The sequence below is a fragment of the Nicotiana sylvestris genome, chromosome 9 (genome assembly GCF_000393655.2).
Source record: "Nicotiana sylvestris chromosome 9, ASM39365v2, whole genome shotgun sequence".
Taxonomy (NCBI): domain Eukaryota; kingdom Viridiplantae; phylum Streptophyta; class Magnoliopsida; order Solanales; family Solanaceae; genus Nicotiana; species Nicotiana sylvestris.
In genome coordinates, this window is record NC_091065.1 from 118,845,550 (window position 1) to 118,863,086 (window position 17,537).

The 17,537-nt window shown below is 38.5% G+C and overlaps 1 protein-coding gene across 1 annotated transcript; it reads right to left on the bottom strand.

The window, feature by feature from the left end:
• Positions 1 to 449: 449 nt before the first annotated feature.
• LOC104247217 (uncharacterized) lies at positions 450 to 10,793 on the bottom strand. The gene is made up of 9 exons (XM_009803177.2): positions 10,448 to 10,793; positions 9,322 to 9,422; positions 8,887 to 9,235; positions 5,217 to 6,080; positions 5,074 to 5,131; positions 4,701 to 4,762; positions 4,497 to 4,603; positions 4,327 to 4,414; positions 450 to 1,411 (listed from the first exon to the last, which is right to left on the bottom strand). The coding sequence occupies exons 1-9, from the start codon at positions 10,583 to 10,585 to the stop codon at positions 1,094 to 1,096; spliced, it is 2,085 nt and encodes a 694-aa protein (XP_009801479.1). The 5' UTR covers positions 10,586 to 10,793; the 3' UTR covers positions 450 to 1,093.
• Between the last annotated feature and the right edge of the window lie 6,744 nt (positions 10,794 to 17,537).

Sequence of the window (17,537 nt, forward strand, 5' to 3'; positions counted from 1 at the left end):
AACGAAATTTTGTAGAACTAATTTAGTTGAGTTAAATTAGGAGTGATACACACTAATTAGTCCTCTTTTCGTTATTAAAGAGCTGGATTCCCTACTTATTTGGCAAATTCCGCGACTGTATTCATGAATACAGTAGCGCGAATACAGTCCGATAACAACGATATATTACAATCCGATAACACCGAAATATTAGCTATAAAATATATATATATATATATATATATATTCAAGAGGAATTTCCAGAATTGTGTGTTGGATCACCTTCAGTATTTTTCAAGATGAATTCCAGAAATCATTATAGTTGTGACTATGGTCTTGACCACAAAACTGTTACGTAGTACGAAAACACACAAACACACAACTGTATCTCACTTTTGTTTTCTTTTCCATCAGCTATTATTGTTACTTTGACCAAACAAATTCACCGTTTCTTCCCCCCGCGGCAGATATTCCCTTGAATACAAAATTATAGATACATGAATTTGTTGGCCAAAGCAAATTACAGAATGATACAGTAACAATGTCCTTTACAGGCTCTGCATTCTTTTGGAAGCTCTGTTAACAATAATGCAAAATCATCAACTAAATTCGCACTGATTGCAGATCTCATTAGGAAGCATATTATTGGACCAAAAGAAGAAATGTAAAATGCAGTTAAGACAGCACACTTCGCTTTTTCACTTTTTTCCTCTTCTAAACTTTTTTTCTTTCTTTTTTCCTTATCAAGAATGAAATTTCAAATGTCTCTAATCCAAAAAACAACCCATCCACCATTCCACCTATTCACAGATTCCAGCTCGAACTTGACAATAACTCTTCAGATACCTGGACCCAACAATCTGATAATAATTACTTCAAAAACCCAGTCCCACAACATTTACCATAAGTCTTTTCCGCCCAACTATATGGAAAGAACACTAAAAGCAAAACCAGTAACAATCTGTTCATGATTACGTGCACATATACCCTATCTTGACTGATGCACCAGATGAAGCAATCATGTACAATGCTAAGTATGTCTGTTGGACTTCAACCAATCCCACAAAGAGCTGGACTCTCAGAGAGATAGGACTGGGGAAACTTCTATAATTAACTAAGCCGTACTAGAATCTCCATTAATCTTAGATTCTGCTCGTACATATGTCATACTCCGAGGAATAGGAGAAGGAACTGCATTACTTGAGGGTGTTAACAAACCAGAATTCTCAGCCGATGTGGGCTGAGCATCACGCTTCCATTGCATACTTCTAGCACCAGGCCTGACTGGGAGCCGGGACCTGTACAAAGTGGGAATGCCTCTAGGAAAAGGAACCCGGCCAAATCTAGAAACTGCAAAAGGACCAGCCCTTGTAACACGAGGCCATACAGTGACAGATGCTGCTTCAGGAGTAGCAGAGCTTTTCCTCACAACCTGCAGAAAAGAACAATACTTGGTGCTTAAATGAACAGAGAGGTCCCTCAAAAAAAGAGATGTAGAAACGACTACCACCCCCACCCACCCACCCACCCCCAAACTTGCACAACCAAGAAGTTCAGGAACAGTTTATCCTGATACTTCAGTTGCCAAAGAGAAGGAGCCTTCCCAACGATTTCTTTTAGATAAAGTAAATAATTTTATTAACAACCCGCATACAAAAGAAGAGAACCTACACCAAAATATGGTTCTCAACAAAAGAGGCCCAATCCTCTATACAAATAGGGGCCTCATGAGTACACCAAAAAGAATCTAGAAACAAACGACTATTTTGCAGTTAGAAGCATAAATTGCTAAAAGAATAGGGGCTTCTTCCCATTCTTCAAATTTCCCCAACTCATGGGGTGGGGCATCAAGTTAGTTATACAATTCACATCACATGGTGAAGAGGACACTTTAGCAAATCGTAACAGATTGCCAAAAGATTCTAGCTACTGTTGGCAATGAGAGTAGGTACACCATATTCTTCTCAGTTCTCAACATAATGGGAGTGGACCCTCTTCTTTTCTTTTTTTAAAATCTTAGTGAGTGGAATGTAGGTGAATCCTGACACTCCAATCACTGACTATGTTTTCCTTAAATAAATTTAAAACCGGTTCGTGTGTGTGTTTCCCCTCGAAAGGTTCTTTACACTGGAAAAATTCTCCAAAACAAGTGAAGATCTAAGAAGCCACTTGGCCTCCATTTGGATGCCAGTAATTTCAAAAAGGCCTTGAATCGTGGAACTGGAACGAGTCTGTTGTTAAACAGTCGATCAATCAAATACTCAATTGCAAACAAGTTGAGTCAACCATATGAATTCTCTAGAACCATTCAGGTCATTCAGGCCCAAATCATTACAATACTTGTTTTGTAGTCTCTGGTTCACAATTCAACATTAAAATGTAATTTGCCGGGAGTAGTATATCCTACATCATGTACTTTAGGAAAACCTTGATTAAAAAGTACTATCTCAAATTAGAGTGTCTGAAATGCTTAAAGCAGCAAAGCTACTAACAAAAAGACTGTTGGAATTACAGTGTTCTTATGTTGAATTGATCTTAGAAATAGATCAAACAACAAACTGAAAAAGAATGGATAACAGATTGAATCACAAGATTTACCATTCCAAATAACCAGAGTATTGTTTCCAGAATAAAGGAATGCAACTCTTAACTCGCTATGGGGTCAGTGCATCATCATAACTGCGGTTCATGCATTTGCACACCCGCTATCTTTGTACGTACACATTCTTAATGCTATACTGTAGCTCTCCAACCCCCCAAAAAAACAAAAAATAAAAAAGAAAAACAGGAAAGCAATACAATAATCCAAAATTAGATACGTGATACACTTATGAAACTAAGCCTCTATGTGCCTTTCCTGGAGTTACCACTTCTGTCTTTCCCTAGTAAGTAATCATCATTACACAGAAGGTTGCAGTAAGAATCGCACATAAAATTTAAGAAGTGTTTTGTTTTATTGCAGTGTTTTTTCGTGTTAGCAACTTATTATTATGAGAATTAATGCTCCCTAAGACCCAACACATTTTTACTTGAATTCCAAACCAAAATATTAACAAGAATTTAAGAATTCTCCACAAAAGTGACCCAGCAAGACCTCCAAACCACTTTCACACACTTTGTATACATCCCAACTAAAATAAAGATGAAAAGTTATGCACCCAAGGGTATGGAATAGTGGTCAATGAATGAGTGAGCCTTGCAGACTAGTAGGGTTAAAATTCCAGCAGAGACAAAATATACTAGGTGATTTCTTCCCATCTATCTAAGCCTTGGTTGGTACATGTCCTGGTGGGAAGTAGCACGTACCTTGTGGAATAGTCAAGCTGCCGTGCAAGCTTGACCGGACACCACCGTTATCAAAAAATAATTTTATAAAAAAAATAAAGATGAAAAGTTATAAGTATGCACAACTCATAATCTTCCTGTCATTCGCTAAGCATCGTTTATTTTATGTCTTTATTAGTACTAAGCATTGTTGATTTATACTGCAGACATACTTCTTGGCGGTGCTTGCATCCCACGCATATTGCTGAAAAGTGCCTGCAGCGGCTACTGAATGTATTTGCATATATCCATACTCCCTCTGTTTTAGTAGTTAATTTTTAGGTGATGGTCAGATGTCTGTTCGTCTTTTTAATACACTGGTATTCGAACCAGCTTATGCGCACCTCGTTTCCACAATTACCTGCTAAACATCCCATCAGCACACAATATAAGTCGGAGGCACCCAAGACTTAGGCAAATGGGAAGAAAACCTAATGTTTTTGTCTCGGTTGGGATTTGATCCCTATTCTCCCATGGTTCTCATCCACTCCATTGACCGCTACATCACACCCTCGGATGCCAGATGTGTGATGTTTCTTATATTGTAATAAAATTCATGACAAATTTCCTTGTTGAAGGTGATAATTTTGGAAAAGTGAGCTTTTACTCATCTTTGAGAAACTCAAACGTTATATAGCATTAACATCCTGCAGCTCTGGCAGAAGGCTTCGGAGTGCACCATCATATCTGCTGACTTTCAGCACTCAACAGTAAACTGAAACTGCACGGAACAGATCAACCTCTTTTATCTTACTTATTAGCTTAAGCTATATGGAAGAGTGGTTACCATTTTTACACAATCCACTTTCAACCCAACCAAATTAGAATGCTGGTCATCACTAGGAAAACCAGTGAACTTGTAGCTGAAGAAATAACTGAGAAAGACTTGAAGGGAGTGTTAAAGGTCCAAAAATAAAAACTATAAAGTGGAAAAAAGAGGGAACTGTTACATCACACTGCAGTCAAGACAAAACCAATGCACCAACTTATGACAATTATTATCATCAGTTTTTGGAAACATACCTTCAGAATGCGGGACATGAACGATGTTCCATCAAGAGATAAAGCATTCTCTGCGGATTCTTTTCTCATGAACTCTACGTAAGCTGACCTGTTTATGTTATATGTTTAGACTTCAGCACTCAATAATTTCAGATAAAAGATTGATAAAAATGATGAAAACAATAACTGACCCTTTGGGTTGCCCAGTTGCTGCATCAGTCAGGATGATCACTTTAAGCACTTCCCCAAATTTATTGAAGTGCCGAGAAAGACTATCCTTTGTAGCAGCAAAATGAACCTAAAACAAAGGAGACAAAATAAATACTTTTCAGCAATTAAGCAATAAAGGATATATCTAGTGAATAAGCACCAACAGTTAATTGACAGAAACTTACATTGTTGACAAAGATGGTCCGTGAATCAGCATCTTCTGTAGGTGGACCAGTAGAATACAAACCTGACATACCAGAAAATGACCTACACATAAGATAAAGAAACAAAGATGGCACTGGGGCATTGCAGAAAGGGAGTACTAAACATATATTAACGCAGTGAATAGAGCAATTGATAGTACTTCACCTCACACATGAGTTAGAGTATTACACGGCAAGCGCAACGCATAATGAAAGCAATAAACCCTAAACCCAATCCTAATATTAGATTGACAATGCCCTAATTAATCTTATTATTTATCTAAAAATAATTTCAGTATGCTTTTGCCATGCCTAGAAAGTAGAAACACACAGAACTAGAGATGATCAAACTCACCCTGATTAATAGAAGCCATCTTTTGAGATTCCTTCTGTGTGTCCGCATATGGTTTCACCTAGCAAAGAGCATATTGTTTAAGTATTTTCTAAAGACTACAAAGATTCAGCCATAATGATTCATAACAGATTATAGATGTTTACATTTCCATTAGTAACTGCAATAGGATTAGTGCTTTCTTTTGTCAACAGCATGTCAGGTTCGCTGGCCAAGCCTTCGCTGCTCTGTGTAGATCTCTGATTCTCTATCTCCAATGCTTGTCTTGCCTCCTGATACTGAGGTGATTTCCAGGTATTCACATTTAATGTAACATTCATTGGCTGGTGAGGAGCACCAGGAGCAAATATTGGTCGATCTTGGTCCTTCTGTGACTTGTGCAAAATATCATTGGCATTGTCAGTAACACCATACTCGACTACAAGTGGAGTCTCGCCTATGTTTTTAAAACGTGCACCAGTTCTCGAGGCATCTATAGCCCCTTTATTCACAATGCTGATACCATGATCAGCTTCTTCATCCAATGCTGAATCATAAAGCACTGCAGTATCATCGTTCAACGTAGACTTCCCAATATGCTTTCCTCTATAATTACTTCTGTGAAGGTAAGTTGAGGCATCAGCAAAAGATTGATCTTGTACATCTTTGGCAACAGCTTGATCAGATTCTTCCAATCTGCTTGAAGGATCGAGAGCGCCAGTAGCACGACCCAGCCTGTCAAACACATTAGCCGACGATCTAACTTTCGCCACATCTTTTGCAGCTTCTGCAACGGCTCTTATAGCGGTGGCCATGGCATTTGGTGCTCTTGCAACCGATCGTATCCTCTGTGGGCGTTCTTGAAGAGATGAGTCCTCCACAGATGTAGAGACCACAGAGCGAAGACGCTTTAGTGAAGGTGAGGATTCTAGATTGGAATTGGATGGCCTAGAAGTAGCCACGGCATCTCTTACTGCAAATTGCAGCAGCCTTCGAGTAGCAGCAATTGCTGGTTGACGAATGCCTTCCCTCTATCAAAAGCAAATAATTTAATCAAAGAGATTACCTGAAGTAGCGATTTGAAAATAAAAATTCGAGAGGACTACTCAAAGCAAGTTCATTCCATCAACAATCCAATCCAAAATCATCATACAATTGGAAATCTTGGTTCTCCCAACTAGCACCACCCAACCGCAAAACAAAAGGATACAACAATTGCTAAGAAGGAGCGAAGACGGACTTGTACGGAATAACTTCTAGAGCACGGTTGGTGGAATAGTTTCATTGAGATACAAAACTAGATAAAACATCATTTTCTCTTGCTCTTTTAAAGTAGATTAGAAAAAACTCTAGTACTGAACTTGATTCAGTTTTTATGCAATTCATCTTGCAATCACCTTACTCAATCCTTATTCAATAAAGCTATCCACATTTCTCTTATACAAAAAAAAAAAGCGTAACCATGATTTACTCCCTCTGGTTCACAATAAGTGACCAGTTTACTTTTTCATTTTGGTTCAAAATAAGTGTCCAGTTAGGTAATCAAGAAAAAATTCAATTTGTTTTTACTCTTTTATCCTTATGTGCATATCCCTAAAAAGTTTTCTCACTCCTCACTATAACTATGTGACTAATATTTAATAAGGGTGGTTTACTCATACTAGGTATTTTTGTATATGATTTAGCATTTTTTTAATGGGCGTGCTAAAAGGAAACTGATCACTTATTGTGAACCGGAGAGAGTATATTGTATTATATGATAGGGAGTCTGTCTATGTACAGCAATAACAGCAAAATAATATAAAAAAGCACTAAAAAGTAATGTTAGCACTAAAAATACAATAACATTAGAAAGACTATAATTAATAGCAACAAGCAAAAAGTAGCAGCCCAGTACACTAAGCTCCCACTATGCGCGGGTCTGGAGAAGGGTCGGACCACAAGGGTCTATTGTACGCGGTCTTACCCTGCATTTCTGCAATAGGTTATTTCCACGGTTCGAACCCGTGACCTCCTGGCCATATGGAGGCAACTTTACCAGTTACACCAAGGCTCCCTTTCAACAAGTAAAAAGTAGCAGTACACTAAAAGTCAACAACATTCCATTAATTTTGAAAAGATAGTAGCGTCGTGACACAACCAGAGCAAATCACATACAGTAATTCATTTATAACTTTGTTCAAATTGGCATGGGAACTTAACCAACCTGAACTTATGAAGGAAGAAAAGAAAAATCACCAAAGTGAAATAAAAAAACCATGGAGGAGAAAAGCATAAGATAAATGATACTAGAAACAAGAAAACCTAATTAAAGAAGAAAAAGGACCCCCACACACCCACAGAGGAAGGGAGATCACGATCCTGTCAATATGGCAATATAATACATACCATAATACGGAAAAAAAACTAGAAATCAAACATTTACCCTAATGATGCTGCCAACAAGCCTTTATATGGTCCCAATTAACAGAACTACTAAATAAAAAGTACCCAGGACACAAGCTTATTATCGTTTGTAATCCACCCACAAGTAAAGGTACTCTCAACAACGACAAAAGCATTAAACATTCATCACTTGTAAATAACTTGACTCTCAGTTAAAACAAATGTATAGATGTTGCGGAAAGTGATTTTTACTTTTTATCTTTTTTTAGCAAAGGAGGAACGTGATTTTTTAAATTATGGTGGTGTCCAGGCAAACTCTCGCACATCTCAATTATTCTCCCGGGTACTTGTTACCTCCTACCAGCGCTGATACCCGCTAACTCTGCCCACCAAGACTTAGACGGGTAATCACCTTGTGTGTGTTTTTTACTCTACTGGGATTTGAATCCTGGTCTCTAAGGTTTGCAACCACTTCAATGACCACTAGGCTCATCCTTGGGTGCTTGGAGAAAAGTGATTTTGCAAATGGCATTATCAACGGGGTCCAGGCATGCTAAAAACATATCTCATTTCAAAACATTTGAAATCAACAATCTTGAAAGCTTTCTTTTCTGACGTGATAAATGGGTGGAAGATGTTATGGGCTTAACTGCTTTCAAGAATAAACTCGCATTAAATGGAATGTGATTCAAATTATTTTGCACGTCAAACTTAATATACCCACCACCTATACTCAAATTCAATTGAATCAAAAGATATTTTCATCACCCACATCGTCGTCTCCAGTTACAATCGAAAGACAAGGGAGTGGAGAAACAGTCCAAAAAAGGACAGAAAAAGTAATTTTGTCCATGGAACCCAAGACCGAATAACATGATAACTAAAGGACACTAGCAAAGCCAGCTCAATAAACCAACCACTCCATAAAACACATGAAAAGGGCGAGTCTTAACTGCATTTCCGGTTCTTCCATAAAGTAAAAAGCAGCTTGTTACTTTGCATCACTTAATACAATAGAAAATGGAACCCTCAGCATCTATTCAAGTAAATACTCCTTCACCTCCCTCACCCCCACCCCAAACAATGAGAAAAGAAGAGAGCATTATCAAGCCCGAAAGAGAAAAAGTGGCGAACATCACCATGTAGATATGTGCACTATGACATATGTGCAAAAACAGCTCTATGTTTAATTATGCCCAGACTGACAAGTAAAACGTCTAACAATAGTAGTTCACTGTAAGAGATAAACACAAGCATTAACTAAAGGAAACAGTTAGATTAGACATGCACATTTGGGACGGAAAAGTTGATCAAAAAGTCAAAGTTCGGCACAGGGCTTGAAAACACGACAATTTCAAACTATTCAATTAAGAACTCCTCCATGGTAATATCACAATTCAGTAGCACTCTCTCAATTCTCAAAACAAAGCAGTGCACAGAAATTCTAGAAACCTTTTTCGGCCTTTCTTCAGGTCGGTTTCTTTTTCTCTGAAGTTCTGGCTGGGGGGAGAGGGATCGCTTTGAATGACCAACTTTTTGATGAGCTTCCTCCTCCATAGAAGTGCTGTCTGCTAAAGAACTATGTAGAGTAGGGTGTTCAATAGCAACCAGTCCTTTCCACTCCCTTCGGCGGCTTCTAGATTTGTTTGATTTCACTTTATCAGCATCAGAGTCCAGGTGGTGCAAATCATTCTTTGCAGCCGGCTCTGCGCTAGTAAGTTCGTTTTTTGTTCCTCCTCCTGTATCAGGATCCTTTTGCTGCACATAAAGACCTATATTTGATCCCAGGTGATCCCACAGCCTACACAACACTAACAAGAATCAGAATGGTAAAATAATACTTAGCACGGAACAAATACTGTAACTGCAATATGGCTATTATATTACCAAGCAACAAATGAGTCACTGTCTTCTCCAAGAAAAACATTCAATTCATTTCTTGCTTCTTCTTTCTGCCTTCCATTTTTTAACAAGACTATAACATATTCCTGCAGGTGCATAGCAGAAAATTAGCATTATAAATTTTAAGGAGAAATATGACCCATAAGGAACACCACATCAACAAAATATGTGTGGTAGCTAGACTCAAAGTCTAATGTCATACAAGAATCTGATACAACTAAAATGAGGCTCCAAAAGATGCACGGATCAATATAATAAATCAAAGAGCAAGGATGATCATACATCATGGGCAAAAGAAAAATACATGGATCTAAACGAACAAACCATGTGATCCTCCACCTGCATTGCTATGAGATATATCAATATTTGTTGTTGCTAAATTCAGAATAACAACAAAATTCAAATAACATAGTACATGAGAAATCGATATGTAAAATACAGTCCAATAACAATTCTTGTGCAAGTTGACATTGCATCAATACTGTACTTTAATACAAAGAACACTTAAAGTTCCAAGCCAGAATATAGCAGAGTGGTCTGGTTCCAAGAAAAGAAGTAAAAGCTCCTTTTATATAGAAACTGGGAATGGGTGTTCACTACATGACACCAACCATCTTGCAAGGACATCATAGATAAAGCAGGCATTAGTATGAGAGAACATAAAATTTGATACAAGCCCCTCAGGGAACATCTGGTAAAATTGGAGCTTTTGCATAGAAGTCAATAACTAAGGTTTGTGTATAGCAGGAAAAAATAAACAGTTAATATATGTTATTAACAATCAGTATCTTTTGTAAACTGATATTTAAACCATAAATCAGAATAAGAAAGTTACAAAATCAAATATATGTGAGCAGTTCAACACTTCACGCAATCCAATTAGTTTATGGCAGCAACGGCAACATAAGAAACTTGCACCAACTCAATAAAAAGTAAATGCTGGTGAAACAAATGCTGAAATTAATCCAGAACTCAGTACTACAACAAAATTAAACTTTTAATACTCTTCACTACAATAACAACAACTTCACGCCCAAAATTTTCAACATTTTTAAGCACAATGTGTCGTAATCCAATATTATTTGTTCTAAGCCCTAAAAATAAACCATACCACGAGAGTATCATCAGTGTAGTCACCCATGAACTCCTTGAGTTTATCCTTAACTCGTTCCCGAAGCTTCGAGAATCCTTCGGCAGTAAAATTATTAACCCTAAACGTCCGATCATCTTCTCCATCTCCACTACCCATTATTTCACCAAATCCCTAAATAATTCGAGAGGAATTCCTAGATTATTTATAAATAATGAAGAGATTAAATAATAGGAAAATGCTATCTGCTGATTGGATGGGGTTTTCCGGGAAATCTAATTCATTTCATGGCAGAGGAAAGGAAAAAAGAAAAACGAGAAAACCCAAAACCTTTGGGGAAAGAGCTCGTGGGTAGTGTTAAAAAAAAAAAAAAAACTTCTAACCCTATGTATGATGAGACACAGTGACCTATGTTATTTTTCTATTAACCCTTGATGTTCTTATAAATGGTATTTTAGCCGCTAAATTATGGTAGTCAAATATTTTTATCCGGATTTAATTATTTGAAAATGGTAAGAGTTCATTACTCAAATGCTCACTCAATTATCCTAAATTATCTCCTAAAGTCATTTTTCTTTCGTTTGTAACGACAACGTCACTAAACTATGTCTAAGGTCACTCAACTAAATTTTACAAATTTAGGATTGCAAAATATCTATTTTATCCTCTAAATTATAAACATTTATCTTCTTTTTATTTTTTTAAACTTTTTAATATTATGATTTTTCCCTTTTTAATTTATATTATGTACTTACCTATAGATTAAATAAATTTTATTTATAAATTAAAAAATAAAAAATATTTAAGCATATATAATGTTGGAATAACAAAATAATGAGTATGGTAAAAAAATTAGAATAATTTGTTCATAATTTTTACTATTAACAATAAAAATTCAAAATTTTATTAACATAATTCAGAATGAAAGAAAATAAAGATTGTAAAATATATATTCCATGCACGTAATATAAAAATACTTATTTAAATAAAGGTATTTTTATAATATACATTATATATTCTTGAAAATTATAAGTATTATACATAATACTTATAATTTTTATATTACGTGCATGGAATATATATTTTACAATCTTTATTTTCTTTTATTCTGAATTGTTTAAATAATTTTTTGAATTTTTGTTTTTAATACTACAATTATTTTTACGAACAAATTATCTAATTAATTTTTTTACCATACTCATTATTTTGTTATTCCAGCATTATATCTGCCTTAATACTTTTTATTTTTTAATTTATAAATAAAATTTATTTATTCTATAGGTAAGTCCATAATATAAATTAAAAAGGGGAAATCATAATATTAAAAAATTTAAAAAAATAAATGTTTATAATTTAGAGGGTAAAATAGGTATTTGGTAATCCAGATGTAACAATTCGGCCGGTCGTTTTGAGAATAATAGCCTCGATCCCCTATCTACTGCCTCCGCTATATCATTTTATGCTTATGTAGCTTGCCGGGAGGTTTTGGTTTTGGTTTTGGAGTGAAATGAGACACTTAGTCCCTAAAGTAGAAGCGGAAGTTCTAGGAATTTAACTATAGTTGGAACTATGCGAAAACGACTCCAGAATGGAGTTTCTTCAGTTACGTTATCTCTGTTGGGTAATTAGTGACTGAAGAGCACATCTGAATTATGATTTGGAGGTCTGTAGCTGAATTTGGTTTGAAATGGCGAAAGATAAATTTTGGGAAGTTTGACCGGGAGTGGACTTTTTGATATCGGGGTCGGATTCCTATTTTACAAGTTGGAGTAGGCTTGGAATGTTAAATATGACTTGTGTGCAAAATTTGAGGTCAATCGGACGTGTTTTGATAGGTTTCAGTATCGGTTGTAGAAGTTTGGAGTTTCAAAGTTCGTTAAGCTTGAATTGGAGTGCGATTCGTATTTTTGTTGTTGCTTGATGTGATTTGAGGGCTCGACTAAGTTCGTATGATGTTTTAGGATTTGTTGGTAGGTTTGGTTGAAGTCCTAGGGACCTCGGGTGGATTCCGGGTGGTTAACGGACAAGGATTGGTGTTGTTGAAATTGCAGAATTTCTGATGTTTCAATTGTTGGTTTCCTCTTATGCGGTCATGTAAGAGGGGACGCGATCCAAAGCCTTGAGTTATGGCAGTCACTTTTTGTTCAATGTGATCACAAGTGTTCATCCGCGATCGCGAAACTTGCTGGCCTAGTGAATCGTGGACGTGTCGCTTGTGCCGCGTTTGCAGTGAAGAAAGGGAGGGACTCGGTAGTGGTGCTTGTTCTATGCGGTCGCGTAGTGGTGCACGCGATCGCGTTGCTCTGGGTGAGGTTCCCTCCGCATTCGCGGCCAGATATCCGTGTTCGTATAGTATGTTTTTAAGCTGTTGAAATTTGTTCTACGCGATCGCATGGGAACTTCCGCTATAACGTAGTATGAACATCTGGGCAAACTATAAACATTTCAAAATCGAGGGTTTGTCATTTTCTTCATAACTTGAGATAGAGAGCTCAAATTTAGGCGAGATTTTGAGGGATTTTCGGAGTCAACTATTAGGTAATGATTCTTGACCCGCTTTTGGTTATATTCCACTGATCTATCATCAATTTCATCTACTAATTTAAGATTTGGGTTGAGAAATTTGGGGAAAAAGTGAAAAAGTTCTTCAACCAATATTTTGGATTTTGATTGAGATTTTTGTATCGGATTTGAGTAATTTTGGTACGAGTGAACTCGTGGTTGAATGGGTGTCCGTATTTTGTGACTTTTACCTTATTCCGAGATGTGAGCCTGGGTCGACTTTTTGGGGCGATTTTCTAATTTCTTGCTAAAACCTTGATTTCATTAATTAGATTGGGTTTTTATAGTTACATTTATGGTATATAATTGCTTTGGCTAGATTTGGGCCATTCGGAGTCGGAAAGTCGTGGAAAAAGCATTCTTACTAATTGATTGAGCTTGCTTCGAGGTAAGTGGCTTGCCTAACCTTGTGGGGGGAATCCCCTTAGGATTTGGTACTGTTGTGATACTTCTATGATATGTGAGTGTCGTGTACGCGAGGTGACGAGTGCATACATGGGCTAATTATTGTAAAATTCGATTTTTACTGAGCAGTAACATGTTACATCTTAAATGAGTTATACCATCATGTGTAGTTATCTCGTTTAGCCTATTATCGCATCTCTACGTGTTTTAGTTGCTTATTTGAAATCTGTACATCATGCTTAGTTAATTTTTCTGCTTTTTCCTTGACTTGTATTTAGTCTTAAACTGTATAATTTATTGTTGTAATTGTTGTTGCCATCGATTTCGAGTATTTAATTTTAGGACTACGAGGCGGTACCTCGGGAACTCCCTGTGCATATTTACTTTTGGGACTACGAGACAGTATCTTGGGAGCTCCCCTGTTGTTTATCCCTATGTGTTGTATTGTTTTCTTTATGTATTTCTCGTTGTTAAATTCTCACTCTTTCATTATATTACTATACCTTCTGCCTTATTTATTATATACCAGTAGGGCCCTGGCCTGACCTCGTCACTACTCTACCGAGGTTAGGCTTGGCACTTACTGGGTACCGTTGTATTGTACTTATGCTACTCTTCTGCACATGTTTTGTGTGCAGACTCAGGTACCTACTACCAGCCCCGCTATTAGTCACGAGTATTTGCTGCGACTTTCGAAGACTTCAAGGTATATTTGCCAGCGTCCGCAGACTTCAAAGTCCCTCGCTAACCCTTATGTTGTTTCTTCTTACTTTTCCTAAACACCAATGTATAAAGATAGTTAGAGTTTATCCTTATAGCTTGTGGCTTGTGACTACCGGGTATTTGGGAGTTGTTTATACTCAAATTTGCTGGTTTTACTTGTACATATCGAGCGACATTTTTCAGCTATAGAGTTATCTTTTGGAGTTTAGTTGTTAAATTTTGTTATTGTTTCAGTTATTCCGCAATTGTTAGGCTTACCTAGTCGTAGAGACTAGGTGCTGTCAAGATATCTTACGGAGGAAGATTTGGGTCGTGAAAAGTTGGTATCAAAGCTATAGGTTCATAGGTGTTATGAGTCACAAGCAGGTTTAGTAGAGTCTCGTGGATCGGTATAGAGACGTCTATACTTATCTTCGAGAGACTATATAACTGTTAGGAAAATTTCACTTATTTTGATTCCTTGTCGTGCGAAATTGTTGACTTTGGAATTTTAAACTTCTATATTCTATTCTCTTAGAGATGGTGAGGACACGTACAGCCGGATCAGATGACCAGGCACCCGCGCCCCCGCTGAGACCTGGGCCAGGGTAGAGGCCGAGGACGTCCATGTGGTGCAGCCAAGGCACCTGCACGTGCTGCTACAGAGTAGCCACCATTAGCTTCAGTCGTAACACAGGAACCCGAGACGCCTGTTACTGCACCAGCTCTTCAGGAGACCCTTGCACAGTTTCTGAGCATGTTTGGCACTTTGGCTCATGCAGGGTTGACCCCACTTGCTCCTGCCACATCTCAGGCCGGGGATGGAGCACAGACTCCTGCCGCCCACACCCCAGAGCAGTGGGTTCAGGTCGACTCAGTTCCAGAGGTCATACCAGTGCATCCGGTAGCCCCAGTTCGGCCCGAGGGTAGGGCATCAGTTTCGAATGAGGAGTAGCTCAGGCTCGAGAGGTACAAGAAAGTACCACCCTCGTACTTTCAGTGGTTTGTAGTCAGAGGATGCCCTGAGTTTTCTTGAGAAGTGCCACCATATCCTCCGTACTATAGGTGTAGCAGTGTCGAGTGGGGTTTCTTTTACTAAGTTCCAGCTTAGAGGATCGGCCTATTAGTGTTGGTGTGCTTATGAGTTGGGTAGTCTGCCTGAGTCAGCTTCACTCACTTGGACTCAGTTCTCAGATATGATCTTGAGAGAGTATGTTCCCCAGAGTCTTAGAGATGCATGGCGCGTAGAGTTTGAGCAGTTGCGCCAGGGTTTTATGACTGTGTTAGAGAATGCAGTTCGCTTTAGTGATTTGGCTAGGCATGCACCAGCCTTGGTTGCTACAGTTCGAGAGAGGGTAGCTCAACCCCAATATTAGATTTAGCATGGCCCGAGAGTTGGAGATGGACATCTGATACTAGCAGGTAGTGGGGATTGTTAGGAGATTGAAAGGTATGTTGATTCGGGAGAGAGAGGACAAGAGGTATCGAGAGTCTGGTACTTATAGTGGTACTCGTGCCCTTATGGCAGATGGTCATGGTAGGGTCTATGTGAGTCGCCCTGTTCATTCAGCACTTCTAGCCGCCAATAGTATTCCGGCCACTCCTAGGCCCCGTGATCCTTATTATGCACTGCCATTGTCTAGTGTACCTCCTACATGGGGTGCTTTTAACGGTCAGTCCAGCTAACCTGGCTCGAGCTAGCCACAACAGTCACACCCTTCGAGAGCTTGTTTTGAGTGTGGCGATACTCACCATATGGCGAGGGATTGCCATAGACTTAGGAGGGGTGCACCTCTATAGACTACTTAGGCACCACGTGCTCCACCGGGTCCCCAGGCTGTGATTACAGCACCGTCTCCCACCCCACCTGCTCAGCCAGCTCGAGGTAGAGGTCGGGCAGGTAGAGGTCGCCCTAGAGGAGGAGGCCAGGCCAGATATTATGCTCTTCATGCTTGTACGGAGGCAGTTGCATTCGACTCTATCATTACAGGTATTGTTCTGGTCTGTCATATAGATGCGTCAGTTTTATTTGATCCAGGCTCCACTTATTCCTATGTGTCATCTTATTTTGCTCTGTATTTGGGTGTATCCCATGATATTTGAGTTCTCCTCTTTATATGCCTACACCTGTGGGAGATTCTATTATTGTTGATCGTGTGTATCGGTCGTGTTTGGTTGTTCTTAGTGGTTTTGATACCAAAGCCAATTTATTATTGCTCGGTATGGTAGGCTTTGATATTATTTTGGGCATGGATTGGTTGTCGCCCCATTATGTTATTCTTGATTGTCACGCCAAGACCGTGATTCTGGCTATGCCAGGATTACCGCAGTTAGAGTGGAGAGATACCTTAGAGTATACTCCTAGCAGAGTTATTTCATTTCTTAAGGCTCAACGAATGGTAAAGAAGGGGATTGACACATATCTAACTTATATGAAAGATGTCAATATCGATACTTCTACCGTTGAGTCAGTTCCGATAGTGAGGGATTATCCATATATATTTCTAGCTGATCTTCCGGGCATGCCGCCCGACAGCGTATCAATTTTGGTATTGATTTGTTGTCGGACACTCAACCCATCTCTATTCCTCCATTATGTATAGCTCCTCCTGAGTTGAAAGAGTTGAAGGAACAGTTAGAGGAATTGCTTGATAAGGGCTTCATTCGGCCTAGTGTATCACCTTGGGGTGCCCCAGTCTTATTTGTGAGGAAGAAGGATAGTTCTATGCATATGTGCATTGATTATCGCCAGTTGAACAAAGTTACAGTGAAGAACAAATATCCATTGCCTCGTATTGATAACCTATTTGATCAGTTACAAGGTGATAGAGTGTTTTCCAAGATTGACTTACGTTCAGGCTATTATCAATTGAAGATTCGGGAATCAGATATCCCAAAGACTGCTTTCAAGACTCGGTATGGTCACTACGAGTTCCTTGTGATGTCATTTGGGTTGACCAACGCCCCAGCAGCATTCATGCATTTGATGCACAGTGTATTCCGGCCTTATCTTAACTCATTCGTCATTGTATTTATTGACGACATTCTAGTGTACTCCCGGAGTCGGGAGGATCATGAGCAGTACCAAAGGACTGTGCTTCAGACCTTGAGAGAAAAGAAGTTAAATGTAAAATTCTCAAAGTGTGAGTTCTGGCTAGATTCAGTGGCATTTTTAGGACACGAAGTGTCGAGTGAGGTATCAAGGTGGATCAGAAGAAGGTTGAAGTAGTGTAGAGTTGGCCTAGACCGTCCTTAGCTACGGAGATCAGGAGTTTTCTTAGTTTGGCGAGTTACTACCATCGTTTTATAGAGGGTTTTTCACCTATTGCAGTACCTATGACCATGTTGACCCAAAAAGGGTGCTCTATTCAGGTGGACAGAGGAGTGTGATGAGAGCTTTCAATAGCTCAAGAGTGCTTTGACTACAACAGGGGGGGCACAT